Source organism: Apostichopus japonicus, chromosome 15, assembly GCF_037975245.1.
Source record: "Apostichopus japonicus isolate 1M-3 chromosome 15, ASM3797524v1, whole genome shotgun sequence".
Lineage (NCBI taxonomy): Eukaryota > Metazoa > Echinodermata > Holothuroidea > Aspidochirotida > Stichopodidae > Apostichopus > Apostichopus japonicus.
The window spans coordinates 3,292,542-3,319,415 of record NC_092575.1 but is presented as its reverse complement, the minus strand read 5'-3'; the positions used below and the strand labels follow the sequence as shown (position 1 = coordinate 3,319,415).

General features: G+C 36.9%; 3 protein-coding genes across 6 annotated transcripts; 2 read left to right on the top strand and 1 right to left on the bottom strand.

Moving 5' to 3' along the window:
- Positions 1 to 53: 53 nt before the first annotated feature.
- On the top strand, positions 54 to 4,162 carry LOC139980731 (putative coiled-coil-helix-coiled-coil-helix domain-containing protein CHCHD2P9, mitochondrial). Its single transcript, XM_071992602.1, has 4 exons — positions 54 to 241; positions 1,103 to 1,259; positions 2,252 to 2,471; positions 3,801 to 4,162. Exons 1-4 carry the CDS (start codon positions 192 to 194, stop codon positions 3,809 to 3,811), a joined length of 438 nt encoding a protein of 145 aa, XP_071848703.1. The 5' UTR covers positions 54 to 191; the 3' UTR covers positions 3,812 to 4,162.
- A 230-nt stretch (positions 4,163 to 4,392) lies between these two features.
- LOC139980730 (DNA-directed RNA polymerase III subunit RPC9-like) lies at positions 4,393 to 10,956 on the bottom strand. 3 transcript variants are annotated; one of them, XM_071992600.1, is made up of 6 exons: positions 10,623 to 10,956; positions 9,650 to 9,686; positions 8,998 to 9,093; positions 7,224 to 7,318; positions 5,690 to 5,747; positions 4,393 to 5,277 (listed from the first exon to the last, which is right to left on the bottom strand). In XM_071992600.1, exons 2-6 carry the CDS (start codon positions 9,665 to 9,667, stop codon positions 4,993 to 4,995), a joined length of 552 nt encoding a protein of 183 aa, XP_071848701.1. In that variant the 5' UTR covers positions 9,668 to 9,686; positions 10,623 to 10,956; the 3' UTR covers positions 4,393 to 4,992. The 3 variants fall into 3 exon arrangements, with proteins under 3 accessions (XP_071848701.1, XP_071848700.1, XP_071848702.1); XM_071992599.1 differs by having other exon boundaries at positions 10,704 to 10,956; XM_071992601.1 differs by lacking the exons at positions 8,998 to 9,093; positions 9,650 to 9,686; positions 10,623 to 10,956 and adding an exon at positions 8,801 to 8,978.
- A 275-nt stretch (positions 10,957 to 11,231) lies between these two features.
- Positions 11,232 to 26,252, top strand: LOC139980729 (serine/threonine-protein kinase Chk2-like). Of its 2 annotated transcripts, none has more exons than XM_071992597.1 (14): positions 11,232 to 11,388; positions 13,081 to 13,290; positions 15,239 to 15,369; positions 15,925 to 16,003; positions 16,215 to 16,280; positions 17,180 to 17,276; positions 18,756 to 18,864; positions 19,299 to 19,352; positions 19,918 to 19,982; positions 20,538 to 20,637; positions 21,549 to 21,799; positions 22,585 to 22,700; positions 23,336 to 23,496; positions 23,968 to 26,252. In XM_071992597.1, exons 2-14 carry the CDS (start codon positions 13,095 to 13,097, stop codon positions 24,112 to 24,114), a joined length of 1,572 nt encoding a protein of 523 aa, XP_071848698.1. In that variant the 5' UTR covers positions 11,232 to 11,388; positions 13,081 to 13,094; the 3' UTR covers positions 24,115 to 26,252. The 2 variants fall into 2 exon arrangements, with proteins under 2 accessions (XP_071848698.1, XP_071848699.1); XM_071992598.1 differs by having other exon boundaries at positions 11,238 to 11,388; positions 13,044 to 13,290.
- Positions 26,253 to 26,874: the final 622 nt, after the last annotated feature.

The following is a 26,874-nucleotide window of genomic DNA, read 5'->3' as shown; positions in this document are numbered from 1 at the left end:
AAAAATACAGAGTGACGTAATATTCTTGAGAAAGTTGCGTAATTTGCATTGTAATTTGCAATTGCACATTATATAACAAACTTCCACAAAGATCGCCATACGACTAATTTATTTGGCAGCTATTATTTCTGTTCCTTGATGTTATATATTTCTATTGCTTTTAGTTTTTATTGAATTACCATCAATCCAAAATGCCACGTGGAGGAAGAAGTAGGGGAAGATCAATTTCGCCTGTCCGTAGGCAAGTTTTCAGTCTCATGAGTTATCGATCATGCGACAGGCTATGCAGAAGCAGATGTAGGCCTAAGTTACTGTAGTCCTAGATGACCTAGGGGGCCTAGCCCAACTACCAATTCAAGAACATGATGAGTTCATTTGCCTTTTAGCTTTACATACTCCAATGTATATCACAATGCCGATAATATTGATACTATTACTAGTACTCACTGCACAGGTATGCGATATCATGTTTCATTTGTTGCATGTTTAGTATAGGCTTATTCAATCATATTTATTTTAGCCCTAGGCTAGGCCTAAATCATGTTACAGTACTTTACTTGTTAGCCTACTAGTTTAAAGAGAAATATACCCTAGCCTCTGCTGTACACTCTTTTTTACAGAATCAAAAAAATGCTTCAAAACACTTTTTTCTACCTTAAAAATTGATTTATTTGTCACCCATGGAATTAACCATTTTTGAATTCTGACAGTTTCTGCTTGTTTCGTGACATATGCGAGCCACATTGTGGATTTCAACAGAAAAGGTTTTGTCAATACCAACAATAATTAAGCCAAAGAAAAGAAATGTTAAGTGGGAGATAAAGTCTATTTTCCATATAAACCAACACAGTAGGTGGGAAAAAATAATTAGAAAATTCCTGCAAATTCGGGGAAAGTTTGTTTTGACTAGTTATTTCACAGAGGGTGTAAAAATATAAGTCTCTACTATGAGGTCACTGCAAAACCCCAGATTTATTCTCCTTTAACTCAGCTTAGGCCCTATATTCAAATCGAACAATGTTAGCCTTTGCCATATTTATTTCTTTTTTATTCCTAAATATGTGTAATCCATAAATCATTATGTTCATATTCCTTTCGTTAGGTCTCCATCACCTAGGACAACAGCAGTTGCTCCAACAAGGCAGACAGCCCCAGCACCAGTTCCCAAACAGCCAATGGCAATGGGCCAACCCAGACAACCAGGGCTTATGGGCCAAATGGCAGCAACAGCTGGTGGTGTTGCGATTGGGTCAACAGTGGTAGGTTAACGTTTCTCAAGACAATCAAAGATTGATGAATACCTACAAATATCAATACAAAAATGAAATCACTTTATATAAAAATTGTTGTATGTATGATTTCCTTAAAAGGGATTATTCCATGACTGGTTCAAGTAGCTCACAATTGTATTTGATTGTCTACATGTAACCTTGACAGCTTGCACATAACTGTGCTATGATTTTATTGCACAACAGTTGTTCAAATCCTTTGAGAGCCATTTTAGTTGATTTCAAACAAAGACCAACTCTGTTGCAAAGACTACCAGTAAAACTATCATCATCATATGTAGATGTAAGTCGAGATTGACCTAACCCAGCTTACATATAAAGATTGGGAGCAAATTTTATTGTGATTAATAGTTACTCTACTAATAAATAACTCATGATAGAATCAAAGCTGTACAAAATTTGTGTCTTCCATGCCCAAATTTACACTGTGCCTCTCATAGTTGGACTCTACTGATCGCACCAACTGCCACAAATACTTCTACTTGATTCAATTGTCTTCGCGGCCCTGTTAAATCAAAGTGTCAAATTACAATTTCTTTCAATGAAATAGTATTAACTCACTCTGATCCAGTGAGTCAAATGAGAAGCAACTGTCCTTTGAAAATTTCAATTATGCCATTATTACCTTAAGGCTTAAATTTTTCTCATACCCATTGTCCCCCCCCCTCACCCCAACCCTCTTCTCCCCAAATAACTAGTTCTAGTAACACATGTGGATAGACACTTTTCAAAATGATTTCTTTAAGCTCTGAATGATATTTCCCAAAAACTTTTAATGACATTTTGAAGTTGATGGAAGTACTGAAATCACTGAGGCTGGTAGCTTCAAATGTTGGTGCTGTCAGTTTCGCTTGTGCCCAATGAATGTATGCATTTTGTACTGTACCTTGCATCGATACCACAAATAGTTTGCAACATGTTTTCTGTGACATTCCTCATTCTATTTTCTTTCTTTCGTGCAGGGCCATGTTATTGGCTCAGCAATTACAGGAGGTGGCCGTTCAGACCAGCCAGATGTCACATACCAAGAACCTGCCCCGCAGGGAGGCCCCCAGCAACAGCAATACCAGAATCCTTGTCAATACCAGTTACAGCAGTTTCTCAACTGTTCAGAGACCCAGGCAGACCTCAGCATGTGCCAGGGATTCAACGAAGCCTTGAAAGAGTGCAAGCTCTCATACGGTGAGTAGAACGTTCTTTCCTCTGGTCCACCGCTAGGATCCTGACTTAAGGTACCTAATTACTCCATAGTTCATACTTTGTTTATACATGTTCTGGTCCTATTATCATATTTGTATTATGCACATGTCCCTATGCGAGCTGTACAGCCTTCATTTACACTTTGGTTTCAAATAATGTCCCTTTATCCAACTATGAGAACAGTGGCACATCCACAGGATGCTTATTGGAGGGAATTATCAATAAATCGTACATGGATGATACAACATTTTAGAGCGTATACCTCAAAACAATTGACTTGTTTATAGAAAATAATGATAAGTCCCATGATCATCATCATCGAGTAATGTTGTTTGGTTCATCTGTGTAATTGTAAATTTAGTGGTTTTCCGTACTGGCATGCCCTCCCAAAAGTATGATGACTCAGGAGAGAGAAGTTGCAAAGATAACGCAGAAACAAAAGATTAACGGTTTACTTGGATGATTTAATAATTCAACTGGAGCAACTGTTTACTTGAATAATTTAATAACTCAACTGGAGCAACGGTTTACTTGAATAATTTAATAACTCAACTGGAGCAACGGTTTACTTGAATAAATTTAAAACTCAACTGGAGCAAACTAAATATAAAATATATAACATAATTTACTTACAAGTCACAAGCTCACTACACATATATGAATCAAACGTACTCAGTCGCTCACAAGTGTTGGCCTGTCAACCATCCATACTCACCGCCTCATTCATAAGCTCTCCCAAACGTTTTCATACACAAGAAAGTTCTATCACACGCACACCCTCACACCAGTTGCACGCACGAACCACAAACAGCGCGCCGCGCCCGATACGTTTGAAATCTCTGTTACGTAATTAAACAGCGATGCATCGATACAAGCTCACCATAGCCTATTGCTACACTCTATACATGTACGCCCACACAAGAATACGCCTATCGGTACAATTGCTCATTTACATAATATTTGGTATTTAGTTTGAAGTACTTTGCTTCTACATGAATAATCACACAAAGACACAAAGAGGGAGATTTTAAACTAATAGCTTTTTATTCAGAACTCTTTGGAATAATCTCCTTTGTTACTGGTGGTGAAAATTGTATAATTATCATTACAATCTGCACCCCCCCCCCTCCCCAAGGCTGGTCTTCTATCACCAACCTACTCATCTCTGCTACAGTGTACATATTGGTCTTTGCTGTTTGGCTGTATTTGTCAGACAACCAAATGTTAGGCCTGCTTTCCCTGGGAACAACCACAAATACATGTCAAGAATTTGACCTGTGATGACATCAAAAATTTGTTTCTTCGTTACAGGTCTCCAGTGACAAAAGATGATCAAAATCGAATATGTGTGCTGTGATTTGGCAGAGGAAACCGATGCTTGAACGTTCATCGCAGAAAAGAGAAGTGTGAATTATCGTTGGCTGTTGCTGTTGCAAATTTTCATATGGTCACACCGTATCCAAGGAAACAGTTGTTTAAGATGGATTTTAAATGAAACAGCTTACATGTATTCAAAAGATTCACTGTAAAGTTTGATTTGATTTCCTTTTGATATTCTCATTGATTTTGTTTTGTATGTCAAGTTAAGTGGTACTTGAAATGATTCAATGTTTAATACAATGATGCCATGTGCTGGAGAGTGAATATACTGCAAATAAAACAGATATAATGTATACACACAAGTTTCACTGTTGTTTTTGGCGTGTGTATTCCTCATAAAGATCACAGAATACTTTTAAGTTCCTATAACGCTACCAGTGAGCATTTTATGAAAGATGCTTACAATAAATCATTTTCTTTTGTTACCTTTGATTACACGCAAACCACGCTCTCATCACAGAATGTTCAAACAGTAAAGTGTGGCAATTTTTGGAAATTACTACTTACAAGCATTGTTTAAGCATTTGTTTTGGAAAAGACCATAGTGATCATCTGTGATTATGATCCTTGACTGCTTTATACCTTTATCTTTAAAAAAGATCGTGCTCAAATACAGCAAATCTGGTATTCGTAGAAAATATTCTAAATAAGACTAAATTATTGCACAATTACTCAAATGGTATGTGGCTCATGGAATGTAACATTTTCTACCGGCCTTGAGACAGAAAAAAATTACGATATTAACTCTGTGCCTTTCGAGAAGCTTTCACTGGATGAATGACAATTACACGACCTTTGTCAATTTTGTTTCCTTGTGAAGCCAAAGTCACATTTTGATGTTATTTCGATGCTTTCCCGACACATTAAGTACCAAACTGACTTTCATACCCTTTGCCATAAACAAAACAAATCAATAAGCTTGTCAAAACCAAATTCTTTGGTACCACTGTCATACTGTGCTCAACTTTCCCTTGAAATAATTCCAAAGAAACAAGCTGTTTTGAGTTCTCAGTGCCATGCTTCCAACGTGTTTTACAGCTTGCCAATCCAACCTCAGCTCCTCGAGGCGCCATCAAAGGCAAGCAGGATGACCTCGAAAAGCAGATTTGAAAAATACCATCCGTCAGTCTTCTATAACTTCAATAGCTTCCTCTGCCTCCATCTCTTCATCTTCTTGCTCATCCTCTCCATCCTCACCCTCCTTGTCCCCCTCTTCTTCCCCTTGCACTCCCTCCTCTTCCTCCCCTTCTTCTTGCCCTTCTTCCTCCTCCCCTACCAGCCCCTCCTCTTCACCTTCCCCTTCCCCCTCCTGCTCTTCCTCTGGCTCTCCTGGTAGACATCTTGCAATGACATCTAGTAACTTGTCAATCTCTTCCTCGGACAATCTCTCTTCGCTTTCTTCTATCATCTACGCGGAGAGGAAATGATACCAAAGTTATTAACAGTTAATAATAAAATGCCCTCGATAAAAGTTTCCTTCGTGGATGTAATAAACATGACAATTAATCCCAGATGCTCAGAAATAAACAGTTAAAAGTCTCAGTGAGGTAAATGGTACAAATAGTGGTCGTACTCGAGGTCTGAACTTTAAGTAGGTCACCATTGTTATAATTTTCCTAGCGTATATAGTTATTAGGATATTATCCACATTTCATAATATGTCGACATGCAAAAAAAAATCTCTAAAATATTGCAACTACCCCAGCATATACAGTGTTGAAACTGACTTCATTTCAAAGGTAAACTGCACATTTGAATATTGATAAATCTACATCAATACTATGCTTTGTAAAGAAAGGAAAACAACATTTGTTTCTTACCAGTTGAATTTCTACAGCTGTTGTTGGACAATGGTTTAGAAGTTGTAGCTTTTCTGCCCTAGGAACACAAAAAGTAAAGAAAATAAACAACCCTTTACGATATATAGAACATAAAACTAAATAGACAATATTGACTAATATATAAAACCATATTGTACATACAGTGGAATAATAAAACTGTAGGGAGGAATAAGAATTAAAACCATGCTCGAATGCATCACCAGTAAAACCACACCACATAACATTTTCTCACTTGACAAGAAAATTTGATATAAAAGTTGAGTGAGATTGGATAATGCGAAGACTCCCTTTGGTAAAGCTGGCCAAACATCCCTCATTTCTGGGGACAGTTCCAGGATTTCATGTATCGACTCTAGATGAAAAGTGTCCCAGGAATTGTCCCTGGATTTCATACACTATCGAGAACCATTAAAAGTTTTAGATTAATTAGAAGTTTTAGATTGGACATTAGAAGTGTCCAACGAACTATCCCCAATGTTTGAAGGATTTGGACAATATAAATCTGACCACTTTGACTTTACATGTGTAGAAAATGTAAGATATGATTGTTTCCAAAGTTACAAAATTCATTCACCTTGGCATGATAAGAGCAACACAGGTTGGAATCAATTCACAGCCCATAATTCACATCCTTCCTGTTTCATAATATTGATGAAAAATATGACTACTGGGCATTTACCTTCACAGTCTTGGACCTTAAGATGTTTATCCTGGAGTTAAAGCAGCATTTTGCATCCTTTTCTATGGTTTTTCTCAACCTCACTGATTCCACGATGCCATAACGACATACATAACTAGCTTATCTATTCAAATCTTGCTTCAAATGGTGGCACAAAAGTCGAAAAATTTACAACTTTCAACTTTGTTTTTCTCAAAGATATTTTCCGTTGGGATCCAAATAAACCTTACCCATCATATGAATATTTAAAAGCTACGAACGTCATTGACCAATATATAATACAACACCATGCTTGATTTGTACCAAGTTACCAACTCGATGTTCGAATCTATTTTAGCAACGGCTCATAACTAAACCTGCATCTCTGATTGGTTGAATTCAAACTAGTGGGTTGGGGGAACTGTATGCGATTAATATGAAATGTGTAACTTGTCGGAGGAAACTTTTCTCATTATCTGCAAACTTCCTTAATTACTTGCCAATTAACGCTTTTGGCAGGGAAAAAACTTGGCTAATATCTTAGTTATATCTGCTGTTTTGTGATTGACATATGTACAAAACTTGATGGACTTGTCAAAAAAGTGGAAGACGGCGACAAAACACAGAATGCCGCTTTAATATGAGAAACATTTTTCAAACATAGCATCACCTAGTACTGTGATGCCCCTTAATATTCCAACAGTCCCTTTCAACCAGAAGTGTAAATAATATCACGCTGATGTCGGCATGAAAGCTGGTCAACATCAATATCATATCTTCAGATTTCCTGAAGAGATCAAAACCTAACTTTTATTATAACTGAGAGGATCGTTGGAGCCTGAAATATCCACTTACTTGGTCAGACTGAATGGAGCTAACTCTTGAAGTAACTTCTGAATTATCTCAGGTGATTGGTATTTACAAGGAGTCTTCTCAAGGTATGTGACAGTCTGAAAATAAAACAACAACATTATCAAACATCATCTGTATTGCCTCCAAATTAAAGTATGACAAAAACTACTCAAAACTTTCTGAAATACACCCCTGGGGTTTCTTTCTTTCCAAAGTAATTCCAGGAACCAAGGAGGGTCAAATTTTATTTCATGTCCAAGGCAGCAAACGTACAATGAGAGTGGCAGCAAAGTATGATTTTGATTTTTTTTTAAATTTTGACCAAGTTTTCCTTCGTGAGGAACAACTCCACAAAACAGCTACGAAAAGTCTGTTATTTGGGAGATATCCTAGTTCAAACATCATGTCTGGGGGAGGGGGGGGTGCCATTTTGTAAATGGGTGATCAACATCACAGTTTAACTAGGAGATTCAAACACAAATTATTTCCCTTCTCTTTCTTTCCTATTTTCATGCTGAAAGTAAACAGTGTTGCTATTTTGGTCATGTTATAAACTTCAATATTTCAGATACAGCATTCACAATACCCTGCCATCACAGAACATAGTCAAAATTACAGACATCTATTTAAAATTCAAGCATATATGGCTCAATGATGTCACAGTTGGACTTGCACAAGTCACGCTTAGGTAAATACTATGGTTGCTCAAGCACCAAATGCAATTCTGTATATTGGAATCTTCACAATCCACAATTCTCCCCCCCCCCCACCCCTCCTCCCTCCCATCTGCCACCCATTTGGTGAAACTAGAATGAAATATCAGATCCAAGGTTGTAGCAAAGAATGAGAAAAACAGAATGAAAATTTGGTCTTTTCTGGGTGTTTTGCATCTACTGTACAGTATAACATCACACCTGTCTCCTTGAACCAACACACAACTCAAGGTGTTAAAGGTATGCTGTATCGACCCCAAATATGCCAGATTTTAGAAATATGGTCACCTTTGGTCAAAATTCTAAAACTGTTTCTATTACCACCCTGGTGGAAATTTACCTCACCGGGACATCCAGTCATGTCGTGTGTTCATTTAGAATGTCTGAGAACAATTTGGAGATTAAATACCTCCAGGAAAGTACTTTTTGAAAACATTTAGCAATTATAGCACAATATACAACACCTAATTGTATTCTCGTCACTTGATTGGTCAATTGCTCGTCGATTACATGCAAAATGCGCTCTATTCCACTCTATGAAATAGAACCATGGGTTATACTTTTTTGGTAGCACTTTTTTCAATGGTAAGAGAGCAGAGAAACCTGTCTGTTCAAAACAATCTGTTGCATGAGTGCATTTTACCCATCTTACTATAATATGTTGTATAAAACAAATAATGAATGGTTTCCATTCGTGCAATAGTGCAAATATTTCATTCGTTGAAAGATGTAATTTGTTCCATTCAACGAGGCGCAGCTGAGTTGAATGGAACATTCCATCTTACAACTCATGAAATGTTTGCACTATTGCACGAATGGAAACCATTCATTATTTGTATACTATAATTTGAGGCTAGTACAGACTACCTTTAATTTCTCCAGATTGACAGGTAGGACATTAAGGCAAATATCTGTCATCTACCAGATAATGTTCCTTGTGTAATCTTCAAAACCCACACTGCTGATTTATTCTTTCACAGCTATGCTCTGAACATTATGGCGATAATCGAATTTATAAATTACACTTATGCATAAATACAAATGTAACTAATTTACTAGTCGACCTCATATGAAATGGTAGCCAAATTCTGCTGAATTTTCCCTGATTTTCCTTTGCTGGCACCATTTTGCGACTGCAGTTCCTTTAATAATGTCAGAACCTGTGAAATAAATACAACAAAATCAATACTATAGTCTGGAACAGTTATCACTCGATTTTCAAAGATTTACATACTGTACAACAATTCTTGTAAATAATGTAGAGCATCTTCTGTTAATTGGCTGCACTTCAAATCACTTGTACAAGTTTGAGTAATATTTAGATATAAACTTTATACAAAATAAATAAATACTGGGAAAGAGTAAAGAAATTTATGGCCATTATTTATAATTTCCCAGTCAATTTTCTATTGTTCATTTTCATGGGTAATAAATATTTACATTGGATAACATAGGATAAAAATAACAATTCAGACAATAAATACATGCCACACAAAATAGTGCATATTAAAGGTTATCAATATTTTCCCCAAATATGTCAAAAAGTTAAAAATACTGGTCAGTCATTTTCAAACTTCAAAGAGAGTATTCCTTTTACAATGTGAAAGAAGTCTGCATATCCACATGTTACAAAAACTCTGAGTGAACGTTTCCATTTTAAGAACGATAAAACAGCATGAAAACTGGGTCAAAAAGGGGTAATTAAAATATACCTACCTCATAATTACTAAGCATTGCAGCATTCTCATTTATACTGAAAATAAGGAAGAGTCATAGAGAAAATCTGAATAAAATTTATAATTGATGCTTCATCACTTCCTCCTACATTCCATCATTCAAACTTTCTATGTAACTTTGGAAATTTAAGATTTATTTACAATAGAACTTTGAAGGTTAATTCTTAATTCAAAACTACGCATACAAGACACAACACAGACATGCCTGAATCCGGGGAATGCACACACCCCACCCCTTTTTTGAACCCCACACAAGAAATTACAAGTAGTTACAGGCACACATTTGTGTACTGACCAAATTTAAAGCATTAGAATGTACCATTTCTTTTATCATCAGTGGATTAATACAATATAAGGATCCTGCTGCTTTCTAGTTTGCGGACATGCCCGTCAGAGGATGGGGTGTTTTAACAGGAAATTTTTCTTCAGAACACTTTGAAGGCTGCATCCTACAGTACATGGATAATCCATATCATGTATAATGCATGTATAAATGCTGCTCATTAAGGTGGCAACCAATGTCATAGCATTTGAAGGAAGTACACAAGTAAAATATGAGTTTAGCATTCTTTCCTATGAACAATTCACTTCTTGAGACTGATTTGAAACTGAACTATTCTACTTCTAACATTTTAGTATAATAATAACTATTGCACACTTGTTCTGACTGAGCAACCTTTGGGCCCAAACATTTAGTACCATTGAATTTGATTATGCCTTTTCTAGTAAGGACTTGTCAAGCCAGCCAAAAAAAATGAACCTCTGGGGCTGAAGTAGAGTACATGTTAGGCCTCACTTAGATGATAGCCAACAACGACAATTGCTACATCATAATATGTACATAACCACCGTTGATTCAAGTTCTGTTCAATTCGTCTAGCTTTACTTAGGCAAAGCAGGCTATGGTCAGGCCGAGCCTAGGCTTCTTACTAAAACCCTACTTAAAAAATTACCTTAGCCTATGCCGTAGTTGGGCCCACCATTGTGTTTGACTTTGTGAGCCAAATAGTGTACTCTCAAGACCATATACTCACACTTCCATTAATTATATCTGCCTGACCTCACACGAACTGCGGTTGAACTGAACTACTGGAGAAATATTTCCAAAATGCTGACCTGGGTGATCGGATCAATGCGTGACTGTAAGTGTAACATTCCGCTTTATTTTTTTGCTTTGCAAAGAAGAAGACCGGTCTGGCTCAGAATTGTATACATTGTAAAACTTCCCTGTCGCTGTGCGGTCGCTGTCTGGACGTAGCGAAACTAGTCGCAAGTCTAAACTTACAATGTTTTGGCACGTGTTTGCCCTTTTGATTGTTCTAAAAGGAATAAACTCAATATAGATGTCATTTAATATATCTAGAAACTACATATATTTTTTTTTAAATGAAAACTTATAATTTTTTTAGTTTGTTAGTTTATAGTTTTGCTATAGATAACCCAAATTGACAAAAATAAACTTTAAAATGGGTACATATTTCCTTTTTTAACCATTTCAATATTTTGGTCGACTCCAACTAGGAAGAGGCACTCCAAATCGAGTTCGAGCAGTCCTAGATCCTGGCCTGCTGGTTCGGTACGATAGCTGGGTGTCCCAATTCAGACGAGCGTAGCGAGTAGAAGTGATTTTTTGGAAGTTACGTGTCATCAAATATACACGTTCCATAGCAAAATTCTGAAACGTTCTTGTTTTTAGTGAATCAAATCAACCGTACCCAGGTGAGGCTATAACAAGTCAGATTATTGAGAGAGTACCCCATGCATTTACGAAGTCACTTTGGCCTAGCTTGTCAAACCTAAAGTCATGATACTGTTTATTGTTGTACCACATTACGCCTAGGCAAATTAGTATTACGTAATCAACTATTGTCACTCAGTCTTAGTCTTAGTTTTACTCTTATTTAGGCCGGGTACTACCATTGCCAGTGGCTACTACTGTATGCTTAGCATAGTCCTACCTCTGTTTTACTGCACCAATCTTCACTTATCGTGGAAAGGCTTTTACTAAAACAGTTTTACCACTGACCATTTAAAAATACCATTAAAAATGCCACATAATTTATACTTGGCCTACCTATACATTCTCAGATTCTCCATGAAACACGTATGATGTCAATACCCTACTCCTAGGCCTAGGCTAGCTATAATTCTTACATTTGCCTGTCATGCATATTATTTTAATTACTGTATTAAGCTCAGCTGACACCATGTGTTTAATTTAAATATAAAAAAAACATAGCTCTGCAAGAGTTTACGAACATGAATTTACATTTTTTTCTCTGAATTTTCAAAACTAAAGCAAAGCAGTGGCTCAACACTGAAAACAACCCTTTTAGCATTAGCATTCAAATTTATGTGTGAATTTTTCTTGCATAAGGCATGAAACTAAACGAAAAGTTCATTTTAGTGATAGGCTTCACCCTGGTTCATAAGAAGAAATCCAACCATCCTTCCCACACTCTTGAGTTTACATTCTTTCTAAATTAAACATGAGGGTAGGGCTTGTAGACATTCAGCAAAGTCCTTCAACTTAGACTGAATAGAATTGATTGCTGCATATTGGGTTCAAAGTCTCATGTTTTGTTGGGACTCGATCTAGTGAAATTCAAATACAGTACTTACGTAAGCATTACTAAAAAATTAGTAGATGACCTCTCCTATACCTGACATGATATTACACTTATCAACATTTAAGTCTGAGTTTGTACACACTTGCTATTTATGACATTCCAATTGGGAGGCAAATGATTTTATTACATATAGATTTACATATGCATGCTTTATGTGTACGTATTGTATATATTCATTGTAGGGTCTCCCTACTTCACTTTTACCCCTACCTCACCTTCTCTCCGTTCCTTCTTTTCCTTTCCTTCACCTTCCCTCCCTTTCCTTCCCTTCCACTTTATCTCCCTTCCCATCTCTCCTAGATCTAATCCTATTCCATCCCTTGTCACCACTCTCCCTTCCCCCTCCCCCACCCCCTCCCCTGCCAGCCTTCCTCTCATCTTACCTCCATTTACATCACCTTTATTCTTCTTATTACTCCTATACTCATTGCCCCTCCCACTAATTCTCCTCTCTTCCCCTTCCACATAACCTTTCCCTATCTCATCCAATCGGTATGACCACACAAAGCAATGAAATTAATTAGAAGAAAGTGTCACCACTGACTATAATGCCTATGTTATAGTGACTATTGTGACCATAGTGAGAAAAGTGAAAACTACTGCACAGTGTAGCAGTTGTTTACACAATACTTAAATATACAATAGTACAACAAAGTAGTCAACACTTTCAAAAGTTGATCAAAAGTCACCAAAGGTTAATGGGTGATTATTTACACAAGTACTACTGCTAATGAATATTCATAGTGTGCTATTTATACATCGCTGGTCATATTGACTTTAGGCCGGTCCATCACCATGAGTCTAACAGCACAGAGTGGATCTGCAGCACACAATACATCCAGCAGTCTATCGTCAGCAGGAACTGTATCAAGTATGGAGACGATCCCAGTCCAAGATGACGTCGATGTTGACTACCAGGGGACGCTGGGTAGCTTAGAAATCAAAACATGGGGGAAATTATTTCCAATATCTGATGCCTTTAAAGTAGAAGGTTAGTTAGTAAAGCTTATTACAATGTTGATGTCAATGTGTGTGTGTGTAGGTTGTGGCCACATATGTGTACACTAGCAATATATAAGCCAGTCTGTGAACTTCAAACACAGAATGTGGGAGATTTATTTGTAATAGCCTTGTTTTCTAGGTAGAAGCTAACTTTGTTTTTTATTATAATATGGAAGAAAATACATGCAACTTGCTGCCAAACATAACTGTACATTGTGGCAAGGTTGGTTAAGCACTTAAACCATGTGGTGAACTAAGTGCTATAACCACAAAAGTAAACATTGTGCTTCCCAGTAAACACTGGCATAGTTTAATATCTGTAATGGTTTAATGTACACTTTACTGCATATTTAGTATATAATAAGAGGTAAAAAATTTCACAGTATGTGGAGTGATAATTCTATAGAGTTTGAAGGTCAATTTTAAATGGGGAAGGGATAGGGGTGGGGGAGAGGGGGAGGATATTACTGTACGTTACTCTTAATATGAGGTATTGGTATGTGATATAAATTCAGGTCAGTTTTACATTACTAACATGTATCTAATATTATTTTATGATTATTATTACTCTTACAAGTGTGAGACTGCAGGCCTTGTTTTCAAACAGCCTTAAATAAGGATGTGTTCGGATGTTAATGATGATATTATCGTTTTATACACAAAAATTTAAATTCAAGTAAACTTTGGGTAGCAAGCCTTGTAAAGTATACATTGGTAACTAAATTAAGTAAATTTTACCAACAGGTTTGGCTACTCCCAAAACAATTGTCCAAAATTGTATATAAAAAAAATATAAATGGGGAAGGGATAGGGGTGGGCAGAGGGGGAGGATATTACTATACGTTACTCTTAATATGAGGTATTGGTGTGTGATATTAAATTCAGTACAGTTTACATTACTAACATGTATCTATGATATTTTATTATTATGATTATTACTCTTACAAGTGTGAGACTGCAGGCCTTGTTTTCAAACAGCCTTAAATAAGGATGTGTTCGGATGTTAATGATGATATTATCGTTTTATACACAAAAATTTAAATTCAAGTAAACTTTGGGTAGCAAGCCTTGTAAAGTATACATTGGTAACTAAATTAAGTAAATTTTACCAACAGGTTTGGCTACTCCCAAAACAATTGTCCAAAATTGTATATAAATTCCCAAATCTTGTTTACACTAATTTCCCAAAGTACAGTAGCTGTGATTATTCACTGATCACAGTCAAAGCTGTTTTTGGTGAAACCATAAGTTTGTTGCTTAATCCACACAATCTTCCTGATTCATTGTTTTATTTTAAATAACGAGCCCCATATCACTTATGCAATCACAAATCAGGGTAACACATTTGTTTTTGTCTGTCATTGGAAGGTTTCATTTGCATATATTATATCATAATTAGTGTTCCCTTGGAATGTCAAGTCCTTAAAGCCTTATTTAAGATTAATTATCGTCTTTAAACGCCCAACTATTTGGGAGAAAAAAAGGCTCTCCGATATCAGACATTTTCAGTAACTTCTGTATATAGTCTACAATAGTTTGTTTGGATCCTTGAGATATGGGCGTTGCCTAGGTAACCTGACAAGGTCATAATGTAGGTTATAATCTCGCAAATGTTTTCACACATGGGTGGCCTTTGAAAATGTGTCTCTTATATACCCAGGGGTGATATGTTTAAATGCTAGTAGGCATACTGTAACAAGCACTAGCCCAGCTCTCACCTATGTGGGGAGTCACCAGTATGTTATATAACATCTATTGTCTAGCTATGATTTTAACCTGGTGTCACGAATAACTGAAAATATTTTGTTAAATATCGATAGAAAATGTTTATATTGATAGAAAACGGATATAACGTGAAGTGTCGTACTTGTAATCGTTTTTTCCTTACAAGTTCTTGATATTGCTTTCAAAGTTCATTCCTATTTTCTGACTATCAGAGCTCTTAGATAGCAGCGACAGGTACGTGTTTGGACGAGATGCCAGCTGTGATGTCTGCTTCAACACACCAGAGCTCTCAAAACTACCTACGTTTGGGACCATCAGCAAGACACATTTTATCATCGACAAGGTAGTAAAGGTTTATTGTTATTCTTGAAAGTTTCTCGTAAATCGCATTATTGCTGATGTGTCTATTAGTCACGTGTCTGTTCCTTTGATCAGCATTAATATGTGTCCTATCAACAAAAATAACGACAGTTGTGCCATTGGCAAATTCTGCAAGTACTACGGCCATGCTTAGAGAAAATAGGCAATATTCGTCATTCTGATCAGATTTTGGAGCGGAGTACTGTTTTCGATGTAGACTAATAATCTCTCCCACAGTATCTGTCCCCATAAAAATCTAGCTACTGTGGTCTAGCATATAACTGAGGCCAGTAATGGTCTCTCTACTAGCATCAGGGAAGGAAGACATTTCATTCCTGTTTACAATCAACTTGCTCATTGTTAAAATATTTGCAATGACTTAATCAATGTTTTATTTATTTTATTTTTATTATTTTCTTAAATGTATATATTTATTTATTTTGATTAAGACGCTTTATGGTATCATGTTTAGTAAGCAATAGTTTTGAACACTTCACTGTGAAGTTGTAAGATCATTTTTAATAACTTTCTTCAACAGGAGGTGAAGGACGATGCAACATTTGTTTTCATCGAAGACAAAAGCTCCAATGGTACTTTTGTCAATGGAGAAAAAGTGGGTAAGTGAGATGTATATTCATTGCTTGTGTCATACTCGGATACAACAGAACTACTGTGGTTATTCACATGTTGTTTAAGACGAGGGATTTGTTTGTGAAATTCAGATGATTTGGAATACCTCTCACCTAAAAGTAAAACACTAGAGTATTTTGTTACATTAAATTAATCGGGCAAATTGCTAATTTTCATAATTCCCTGTTTTATTCACAGGCAGAGGCAAAAAGAGAATTCTGAATAACAACGATGAGATAGCATTATCCATACCACAGAATAAAGGTAGGTATAACAGGTCTGCCATTGGACTGCAGAGGATTTCAAAGGATTACAAAATGTTGCATTTTCTGAGGCATATTTAGACAATAAATTAGGCCCACAATTATGTCTAAAACACAAGGATGTGTTAATACCAAATACTCTTGAATTTTTTTTGTGGAAAGTTGTAAATTATATTGTACAGGAGCAGTCTGATTCTTGCCCAACTGAATGTGAAAACAAATACACCGACTGAACCATTTTCCCACAGCTGAACCATTTCCCCCATGACTGGCAATTGAAAAGGTGGGAGACATAACCCTCCACTCCCCCCCCCCCAATCCTTTGTGCATACTATTGACACTTCTGCTAATGCCAATTTAAGCAAATGGGGAGTAGGGAATAATTAAGCATTCAAATTTTTTTGTAGCAGTGTTTTTTTATCCCTAAGTGTTCCTTTGTACGTAAGAGTTGCTATAAATCTTTGCATTTGCATAGCAATATGTCCATTTACTGTAGCATTTTGCAATGCATTACTGCGTAAAATGATTCCCCGGGGCGTACCCTTAGAGGCAAGTGAAACTGCCATTTATGCTCTTTCTTGTGAAATTCAAAGTAACTATATTCACGTTTGTTCAAAGATTTGGGAAATTATTGTTACATGAAAGATCAAATGAGACAAAGTTGAAGTCCATTAGTAGCACTCTCAAGTCTCAGTGTATATTTGCAATAATGTGTTTTAGAAAAAACTTTTTGAGTTAATTATAACTTTATTTATGCTGTCAATCAAAGGAAGTACTCAAAGAGTTGTCAGTCCAGACAACAGTTAATCCTACAGATTTCAGTTGATAGACCTCTGCATCCCTGCCTCACTCTCTCAATTGTCTTGATAGAACATTTCTCCCGACTATTTGTTATTTCAGTTTACGTTTTTGTGGACACCTGCATGTGTGAAGAAGAGCAGAAGATAATGCCCGCAGAGATGAAAGCTAAATACATCCTCTCGAAGCAACTTGGAAGGTGAGTCGGACGATTCTGATCGTGAGTGGGAGGAAGGGAGTGGTGTAGGTGGCAGTTAGAGGGGGTAAGAGACGAAATCATATCAAATGATACTGTTTAAATTGTTCCGTCTTACTCTGGCTGGCCAAGGGCGCTCTAACCGAAACCTCCCCAAACTGATTTGTTCGATCGCTGTCATGTTACCAGTGCTGTGGCCCATTGGATAAAGGCGGTGGCATTTGAAGCAATGAGGTTTAGCCATCGTGAAGTTCGGGGTTCTATACCCCGCCGGGTCATACATAGTAAGGTGGGTTTTTCATCCAAGAGCAATCTACGGTTTTCCCATCTGATATGACTTTCTAAAATTAACAGATTCCAAATTTGAGATAAAAATGCTGAATTGGAAGCCACCCGACGTGTAAGTTGCAATCCATAAGCCCTTGCGGGATTCTTCCACATTCGTTGTCGCTTAAGCGCCGTAAAAATAACTGCTGATTTATATTATTATCATCTTTCGTTTACTCAGCTGTAGCATTGGTTGGTGATTTGTGTGTGATGTCTAAGAGAACAAAAAAAAATTATTGTTAGTTTCTTGCATTAGGTATAAAAAAGGTGTTAAGTTGAAATGTGTACAGGTCTCTCTCAAGGCCAAGGGCCTTCTTACAAGACTTTACAAAAGTTATAACTTTCTGGTAACTCGTCACTCCCAGCCTGTCTGCACAATTCCAAACAATCGCTCTTGCGTTACCAAGGTGCATCACATTCACACGTCCATAGAGGAGCCAATATAAGGCACACACAACTGTTTTGTTACCTCAAAAGTCCCCATTTATGCACCTTGGTATGAAGAGACATAAATGACATAAATCTCAAAGGACAAAACATAATAATCTGGCACGGACTTTCAACCTACGAACCTTAGATCTCAACTCTGTCACCTTAACCACTTGACTGCAACAGTGTAGAGCAGATGCATACCACCTAGAGAGAGTCTGCTATGCTCTGAACACATACATGAACAACACTGTCACAGGACAAGTACAAGGCATCGCTTAATTTGCAAATAGACATCTGGGCACCAGTTTTTTTTATTGTCATCAAATTTGATTTGGTAAAAGTGTCAGCTAAGTTCAGTGAATCCCTGAACCCGAAGTAAAAAGAGGAGATTTTTATAGCATTTTTAAGTGGAACATATCTTTAGTCACTAGAGCAAGATTTTTTTTTAAGTCCAGTAAAATGCCAAGCCAGTTCCCGGCACTCAAGAGTGGAATCGACCGGCTGACCTGGCATCAGCACATTCTATAATCGCATTAACATAGTTGAAACCAAGGGTCACTCAAAAAGAATATCGTGATTGCATAACATATAACTACCCCCACTATCCTCCCTCTTCCCATCCCCCCCCCACTTCCCTCCTCCCCTATACACAATCTGTCTGATGAATCAGGAATATTTTCAGAGTCAGTAAAACTGCAGTGGTAATTTTTTTTTTCTTTCCAGGGGTGCATGTGGAGTGGTTAAACTGGCATTTGAGAAGGATTCATGCCAAAAGGTAGCTATCAAAATTATCGAGAAGAAGACGTTTTCGATGGGTGGAACGATGATGAAGGTAAGAGAAGGAGGAGGATTAACTCTGATAATCCAGGGATTAAGTTATAGAAATGTCATAGGGCTTGAGGTAACCAATAAGCCCCCCCCCCCATGTCATTATAGGATTGTCCTTCAAGTATTTCTTCCACATGTGCTTCCTTCCCTTCTAGCCTTCTTTTCTACTTGGAATGAGTGAAATGTAAGCTATTCAAACTTAAACAGTGTAACGAGAAGCTTGTGTACATTGTCACTAGAGGATACTGGCCAGATAAAAGGTTGCTATTTAAAAGGATAATATTTTCATTGCAGGATATATCAACAGATCTGTCGTTTAGATTTTCCTGTGTGTTCATTTTGGTCACGTATCCTTCTGTTTGTCCTTGTATACAGAGGGATTCTTCCAGTAATATTTGTACCTCTCTCCTTTACCTCTCTTTTTATTTTTATTTCCAGAACATGGATAAAGCTGTGATGGAAGAGGTCAGAATTCTAAAAGCCCTGAACCACGTAAGTGTCTTTCTTCATTTGTGTTTTAAATCTTGCTTTTAGTTTCTAATCTATAATCCTGAACTGAAAGTATCATATTGTCAGTACTAGTGAATACTTTCATGAGTTGTCTTATTTTCTGTGTGTGTGGGTTATCAATCGTGTTGCAGATTTTGGGACAAATGCGTAATATACTGTTAAAGTGCATCTGCAGTCCTCATAATTTCAATGTCCTAAGCCATGTCATACCTTGGGACATCCCATCTTCAAGCCATGTTCCTTTCTCCCTCTTCCTCTCCCTCCCCCATTCTCTCTCCCTCCCCCATTCCCCCGCCCCCCCAAACAAAAAATATATTCAGAGATGACTTCAGAATCTTTTCATTAAATGTAAAAAAATGCTTTGGTCAATTTTCATTTTTTTTTCATTAAGAGTACCACTGGTTCAAAATATGAGCAAGATTATGACATTCAACTAGACAGTTTCGGTCATTTCTAATCAATAGGCTAGAAGATTTCTTCTCCCTTTTAGCTTTTTTACTTTGCGTTGACACACAATGTCTTCACTTCTGGTTTTCCTTCTCCACAGCCTTGTATTATAAAAATAGAAGACGTCTATGAAACAGAAGAGAGACTATTTATTGTTCTAGAACTGTGAGTAGCCTTACTTGTTAGTCGATTCTACCCATTACTACTTTGGCTGCACGTAATTCAATAAACTCATTTGATCTGGATATTAGCTGCTGTCCCTTTCGAGTTACGTCCAACAGATTTTGATTTAAAAAAAAAAAAAAAAAAAATATGAATTTCTTGACCAGTGGTAGGCCTCCCTATCCTGTTAGAGAAATAGTCTGGCGTTGAGCAACATTTTGTCGCATGAATCGCTTATCTAAAGCAGCAAAATTTGCAACACCTCTGATTGATGGTTGCATGCATTATGCAGGGCTGGGAGAAATACACAGTCTGTGTGGTGATTTGCTATTATAGCAGCTATGCTGTTCTCTTTTGATTTCCTTGTTTGTAATAAATTATTCGCTTCCAAGATATGACTTGAGGTAACACCCAAATAACTTTACTCTGCGATTAAATTAAATTCATGCTGAATGTATTTATATCGATGTCGTCGGAAGTTCCTCTAAAAGAAATACGCTAAAAAAAAAGTCAAATATTACGATTGTAATTTTGAACAAAATGTCGTCCGTATTTCAGAGTCGAAGGTGGCGAGCTATTTGACAGGGTTAGCAGCAGAGGCAAATTTTCAGAAGATACTGCCAAAGTTATGTTCTACCAAATATTAGTAGCCTGTAAGGTAAGCATAACAGAGAAATATGGAAGAATTAACATTGTTTAGCACTCAGTATGTCACACCTTAGTTCTCAAAAAGACTTGTTTTTCATTGAATTTGTCTCGACGGTAGGACACTGGACAGCTTATGGTGAGGTAAGGTAAAGTAAGGTGAGGTAAGGAAAGGTAAGGTAAGATAGAAAACCTGAAACCATATATTATTTTCCCTCTAAACTTGCACCAGGAACAAGGAATTTATCTTAAGCTTGCAAATGCAATGATTTCTATGATGAATGGCTTTTCTGTGTCACTAACTGTCATAGGAATTTACCTTTCGTCTTTTTAAGTGGCTGAGAGGGTTTTCCACTTTCACTAATGACTGTTATCTGTCATCAACATTCAGAAGTATAATACCTTTGCAATGATTAAGTCATCTGGTATGATGTTCTGGTACTTGACTTCAGGACACATTTTCCTCAGTTGCTTTATCAATCAGTTGATTCCATATACAATATAAACTTATAAGGCAAGGTATCACTAAGCTTGCTGGCTTTCTGGTTGGGGCCTGGATTCTGGTAGTTTTAAGCTGGGGAAATGGGACTGTGGACCCATCCACATTCTTAGTGTGAACTAGTGTGTGATCTAGTGTGTGAACTAGTGTGTCACATTTGTCCATGCAGTAAATGTAACCTACATACTAATACTGTGTGTAAAACTACTTTACCAATGGGACATTTGTAACCATGGTAATATCCCAGCTGTTTGGAAAGGATGAGATATAGGACTAGCTTGTTGTAGTCTGAGATCTTGAAAATTTGACAAACTATTGCTTGATTGCTTTTTCTAAATCAAATCTCTATCCAGATTTTTGTCAAGGTTCTCGTCAAGAAATTCATTGATGTAGTTTTTCGTTTGTTTTTGTTTGTTTTTGTTTAGTACCTTCATGACAACAAAATCAGCCACAGGGACCTTAAACCAGAAAACATTCTCTTAGTCAACGATAAGACGGAAACACTCGTCAAAGTGACGGACTTTGGGCTCTCCAAATTCGTGGGTGAAGTTTCTTTCATGAAGACACAGTGCGGCACGCCGACCTACTTAGCACCCGAAATAGTCGCAGGGGGAGGTATCAGTAGATATGGTAGAGCCGTAGACTGTTGGAGCCTCGGGGTGATACTCTTTATATGGTAAGTTACCATGGTTACACTGTATTCACATGTGTGGGGATGAGTTTTTTGTTTTTATCTGTATTACACATTTTAATTTTGGGTGGGTATGTTTGATTGCCAGGAATATTGTCTCACAGAAAAAATAGTGTTCCTGTGACCAAAACACTGCTGCACTTTTTTACTGCATTTGTTTTGGTGGGGCATTTTTTTAAAGTTGTTAGAAATTTTTGCTAACATATGTTGGAAATGCTGATGACCCTTAAAGCCCCCATTACGCATTCAATCTCAACGGTCTATCAAAACAATATTTCTTTCATTACTATTATGTAGTAAACAGTCACTCAATCACGATCATTTAAAGTTTTTGACAAAGTTTTGGCCCATTCGAAGAGATTGAGCAAATTATATATTCAACCGAAACAAAGGTGTCACGTTCTCTGCTATTGTTTTGGTGGAAGACAAAAACATTAATTGTAAGCGCTCTCAGTAAGGGATCAGTTAGTTCGTGTTGGTGATGGTATGCATTATGGTGATTGTAACATGTTGTTTCTCAGATTTGAAATGAGAGATGCTGTTGTCTTTGGTGGCACTGTTCTTGATAATTTGCATAATTTATTCATTTCTCGTGTTGTAGTTGTAAACTTCAGAAGGAAAAAGAAGCAATGGTGTCTACCTTCGTCATTTACTTTGAAAATGCTGTCGTTTAACTGGAGATTCTAAAAGCTCTGTACTTTTTCTCTGCTTGTTGTTCAAAGATGATCTTAGTATCCTCTCTCTGTTCCCGTTTCTTCCCGTTTCTTCAGTTTAGGGGGTTATCCACCTTTCTCAGAAGAAATCAAGATTATGCCACTCAATGATCAGATCAAAAGAGGCTACTACAGTTTTCCCGATAAATACTGGTCTGGAATATCGGATGATGGTAAGTCCAGTAGCGTCAAGAGGCGTCGGTCCGACCTCAGTTACTAGTATATCACCAGGGCAACAATTTTTAAGCCTTCATTTTTCTTTCCATGCATTATGAAAATATGATAAGATATGTTTTATCCCATATTTCCCATCTCCCCCCCTCGGCCAATTGATCCCAGGGATGTAACCCCCTGATCCCTGCATTCCCCCCCCAACCACTCCCCAACCACTCCCCAACCACTGTCCATCTCTCTTCAGGCCTGGGTGAGTTAACTTGTCATCAGTTGCAGGAGCAAAAAGCAAATATAAAAGAAAAGTGTATTGATTTCATTAACCTCTACTTATAAAACACTTCTCTTTTCTTAATTTGATATTTGTCTTGATTAAAGTATATATTATATTGATTTCCAAAGATGTTTTAACACCATGCCTCTGTTTTCATTTTTCAATGACATTTTGTGGTGACTTCTCGATAACAGATTACGGCATAACCGTACTTCTTTTATTTCTGACAAATAAGTTATACTTTATAGTGAAGTAATGTTCAAAATTGTTCTCTTCTCCTGCCACCCCTAGCCAATATGACAAAGAGCTGCTGCATTATTATGAAAATAATGTTCAATATCTTTCCTCTCCTGTCACCCCTAGCCAAAGATCTCATCAAGAGGCTACTGACCGTGGACCCCCAACGGAGACTGACCACGACGAAGGCGCTTCAGCATTCTTGGTTATCCAATCCAGACATCAAGAGAAGAGCGGAACAGCTGATGCATCCAAACATCATCAATAACAACATGCCACCCCCAGCTGTGAGTCTTTCTTTGTATAATTTTCTTTAGAAAGTGAAAAGTGCTCAATTTTAACTCCTTCTCCCCCCCCCCCTTCATTTTAAATTTTAATTATTACTATTATGTATAATAAATTTTATATCTCATACCAGAAACATTGCTATATATATTAAAAGAAATTTGTGAAAATCAAAACCTGGCTAATTCTGAATAATTGAGATCATACATTGATAATTTTGGGGGGAAAAATTAATGTGGACACATTAGTATCAATAATATGTGTAAATCTTGTGGGTCATACCTTGAGAACCAACGAAAATGTTGCATACTTTATACAAAATATCTCCATTTTTTTTTTCACAACAACACAGTGTCTGTATAATTTTTTTTTTTTCATTGTACACATCATTGTCGTCATCACTATTTATTATTATGTTCTTCCATATTATTATTATAATTTTCTGGTTTATGGTCAATTCTGAAATTTTTAAGGTGCCCGGGAAGAAGAGATTAAGGGAGGACGAAAACGACAAAGGCGATGATGAGAATTATCCAGACTCGAGCGAAAACGGGAGGAAGATGAGCACGAAAAGCAGCAGGTCTAGTAGTTACGAGAGCGACGACACTAGACCAGCTTGATGGAGCGACTTTGAAATATGACCCTTACGATGTAAAGCCACAATTCCAGCAGCTCCGTCCTTACATTACACTAGGGTTATCTGGTCATTCTTAGTTATTCTGGTCAAAGGAAATATTCTCAGTTGTCTTTTGTGATGTTTAAAACACATCAAATAAATATCACTTCAGACATGGTTGAGAAAAAAGAAAATGTGTGGAATATAAACTCTTACTGCAGGCTGGACTGTAAGTAAACATTACATGTTCTCCATATCGACCCAAAAACAAAGGATTGAACTTTTCGTGACGGTTTATAAATTTCTGGTACCTTCATCGGAAGAAATAAAAGCCCTCCACAAGCGAGGAAGGACTCTGAAATACCTTGAGCAAACACCCGATTGGATCGTGTTTGCTAAATTGTAACAACATCCCACATTCCAGCAAGGGTATGGTTGTAACTTAAGTTGTTGTGTATATAAAAAACAGGAAGTGAATAGGATTGTGGGTATTAACCTTAGGTCATGCCATTTGGATGATCAGTTTGTCTAGTAATTTTTTCAATAGATGCAAGTCATGACTTCTCAGTATTTTTTTTTTTTTTCGAGAGTAAACCACTAAGAGCGATGAAAAATCCATGGATTGGATTGAACTGTGTGCAAGTAATGAAGGAACATTTGCCTTCTAAAATCATCAAAAAGGCTGTTATTATTTCTCCAAATTATAACCTTCACTGTTTGTACACAGTGCCTATAAATTTTGCTAGTAAGACTGTTGGATCTAATATGAAACAAGAGGTTGTCATATTTCACCGTAGAATTGTGAAGATGTGTTAGTCGGTGTTTCGTCATTCGTGTCCGATGGGCTGAACAACATTCGTCGCAACATTTAATGCTAATGAAAGGTTGTCCGGGGCAAATAGACATGCTGGCTGTCGGTGACCTCATACGAAACCTTGCTGAGGTTTGATCGGTCCGAGTCTGTAAGCTCGACAGGGATCGGTCAACCTGACATTTGGGACCATGACGCACAAACGTTTGAATGCTTATATCAGTGTGGTATCAGATATGAGTGATCTACAACCTATGAACTTTTCTTAATGTGTAGTACCAAGTTTTTAACGGGTTTGTAATGTGTCACAATCAACTACTTCTCTGAATCTATGTCTAGTCAGTGACTCATGTGTGTTTCCTCCATGGATGAAAGTTAAACAAACTTGTTACGATCACGTTTAAAATTTAGTTTCAATATCAGTTTCTTAGTACAGGGTAATTTGTTAGTGTAACCTATTATTAAAGCCATACATACAGTCATTCAGGGAGAGGACTGTTGAGTCATTTAAAATGATTTGGGGGAAAGTGATTTGAGACCAATATTCTGGGACTCTTCCTATCAATCCTTAGCTTACCTTTGTTTGTTTCTTTAGTTATGCAAACTAGCACACATATGTATTTGCTAGGCGTATATATAGAAATGTTTTGTTAACGAAAAATCAGATTTTATTCAGTTTGAAAAAAAAAGAAATTAATGTGGAATAGTCATGTTTTTGCAGTAATTTTTTATTTTTTTTTTATTTGTAGATATGGAGCAAAGCTATTGTTTACCTGTAGTTATAGTTTGTGTTTCTAATTTATGCATAGATGCTAGTGAAGGAAGTGGAGCTACTTCAGAGTGAGGAAAGAAATTTTATTTTTTATGAAAGAGTTAGTGATGAAAGCATTTTACGCCTAGATATAATCAAGCCTGTTGAGTAGATAACTGTGTCTTGTTAGAGATGCATTTTGTAAGAAATGAATGTTACATAATTTTTAAAATTTTAAATCTTTGGTATCGACTAAAACCACACACGGCGTATGCCTTACTCCAGTCTTTTCCTGAGACATGTTGATATGGAAGTGCAAATTTATCTCCAGCAATTCCCATTTTGCAAAAAGGTGATTGCGGTGTGTTTTCTTCAATCTTTGAAATTAATTGTAATTTTATATTAAGCTGAACAAATTGTTCAATTTTTTAATCAATTTTGAGATCTATTTGTTCCAACTTTAAATGGAGCATTGAAATGCCTTTTAAACTTGTTTGTTCACCAACTGACACTCAAATCAGGTTTGAGATTTGGAGTCAGATCAGAAGTTCAGTGGGGTTCAAATTGTCGCCTGTGCGGGGCAACAAGGCTGCATGAAAAATCTGTGAAATTATTGGGAGTGGACATGGCAGGCCTGTCCTCACGATTTCTCTTATATCAACGTAGAATAGGGAAGAGTTAGTTTCCACTTGGTGCACAGGTCAAGAACTACTTCTTTTATTGTCCCAAGAGTCGTCAGAAAAAAATGTCGCGGGCCAAGAAAGTTCTCTTTTAATGAAAATCTGTTTTATGTCAAATCAGTACATTTCAAAACCATTAGTGCCAAATTGTATCGCACCATATTTTAGAATGTTTTTTTAAAATTTTCAGTTGCATCATCTTCTTATATTATACATCTGTGCATTGCTTCATGTAACCCATATTTAGCAACGTAAAATGAGGAAATTTTAATAACCAAATTTGAATAATTGTGAATTTAAACTTGACGTAATAATTTTGTCTACATTTTAATTTACCAGTCAATGCAATGGCTACCAAAAGTGGTTTCTTGCTTGTTGTGAAAATTGATAGAATGAACCAAAGAGCAGTTATAAAACAACCTATCCAGCTGGGACCCTGACACAGGTTTGAGCTTGTGGGGTGGAGGAAGGAAGTGTGGGGTGGGGGGATGGGAGGGGGAAGTACTCTGTTGTCCAATGTTC

Coding starts and splice junctions, on each gene's coding strand:
- LOC139980730 (XM_071992599.1), bottom strand. Junction 7,319..8,997: donor TGGCTACCATTTCATATGAG/GTCGACTAGTAA, acceptor TTTTATTTTCAG/ACTGTCACATACCTTGAGAA. Junction 5,748..7,223: donor GCTCCATTCAGTCTGACCAA/GTAAGTGGATAT, acceptor TTGTGTTCCTAG/GGCAGAAAAGCTACAACTTC.
- LOC139980729 (XM_071992597.1), top strand. CDS start 13,095: ATGAGTCTAACAGCACAGAGTGGATCTGCAGCACACAATACATCCAGC. Junction 13,291..15,238: donor TGATGCCTTTAAAGTAGAAG/GTTAGTTAGTAA, acceptor TCTGACTATCAG/AGCTCTTAGATAGCAGCGAC. Junction 20,638..21,548: donor AAATATTAGTAGCCTGTAAG/GTAAGCATAACA, acceptor GTTTTTGTTTAG/TACCTTCATGACAACAAAAT.
- LOC139980731 (XM_071992602.1), top strand. CDS start 192: ATGCCACGTGGAGGAAGAAGTAGGGGAAGATCAATTTCGCCTGTCCGT. Junction 242..1,102: donor TCAATTTCGCCTGTCCGTAG/GCAAGTTTTCAG, acceptor TCCTTTCGTTAG/GTCTCCATCACCTAGGACAA. Junction 1,260..2,251: donor TTGCGATTGGGTCAACAGTG/GTAGGTTAACGT, acceptor TCTTTCGTGCAG/GGCCATGTTATTGGCTCAGC.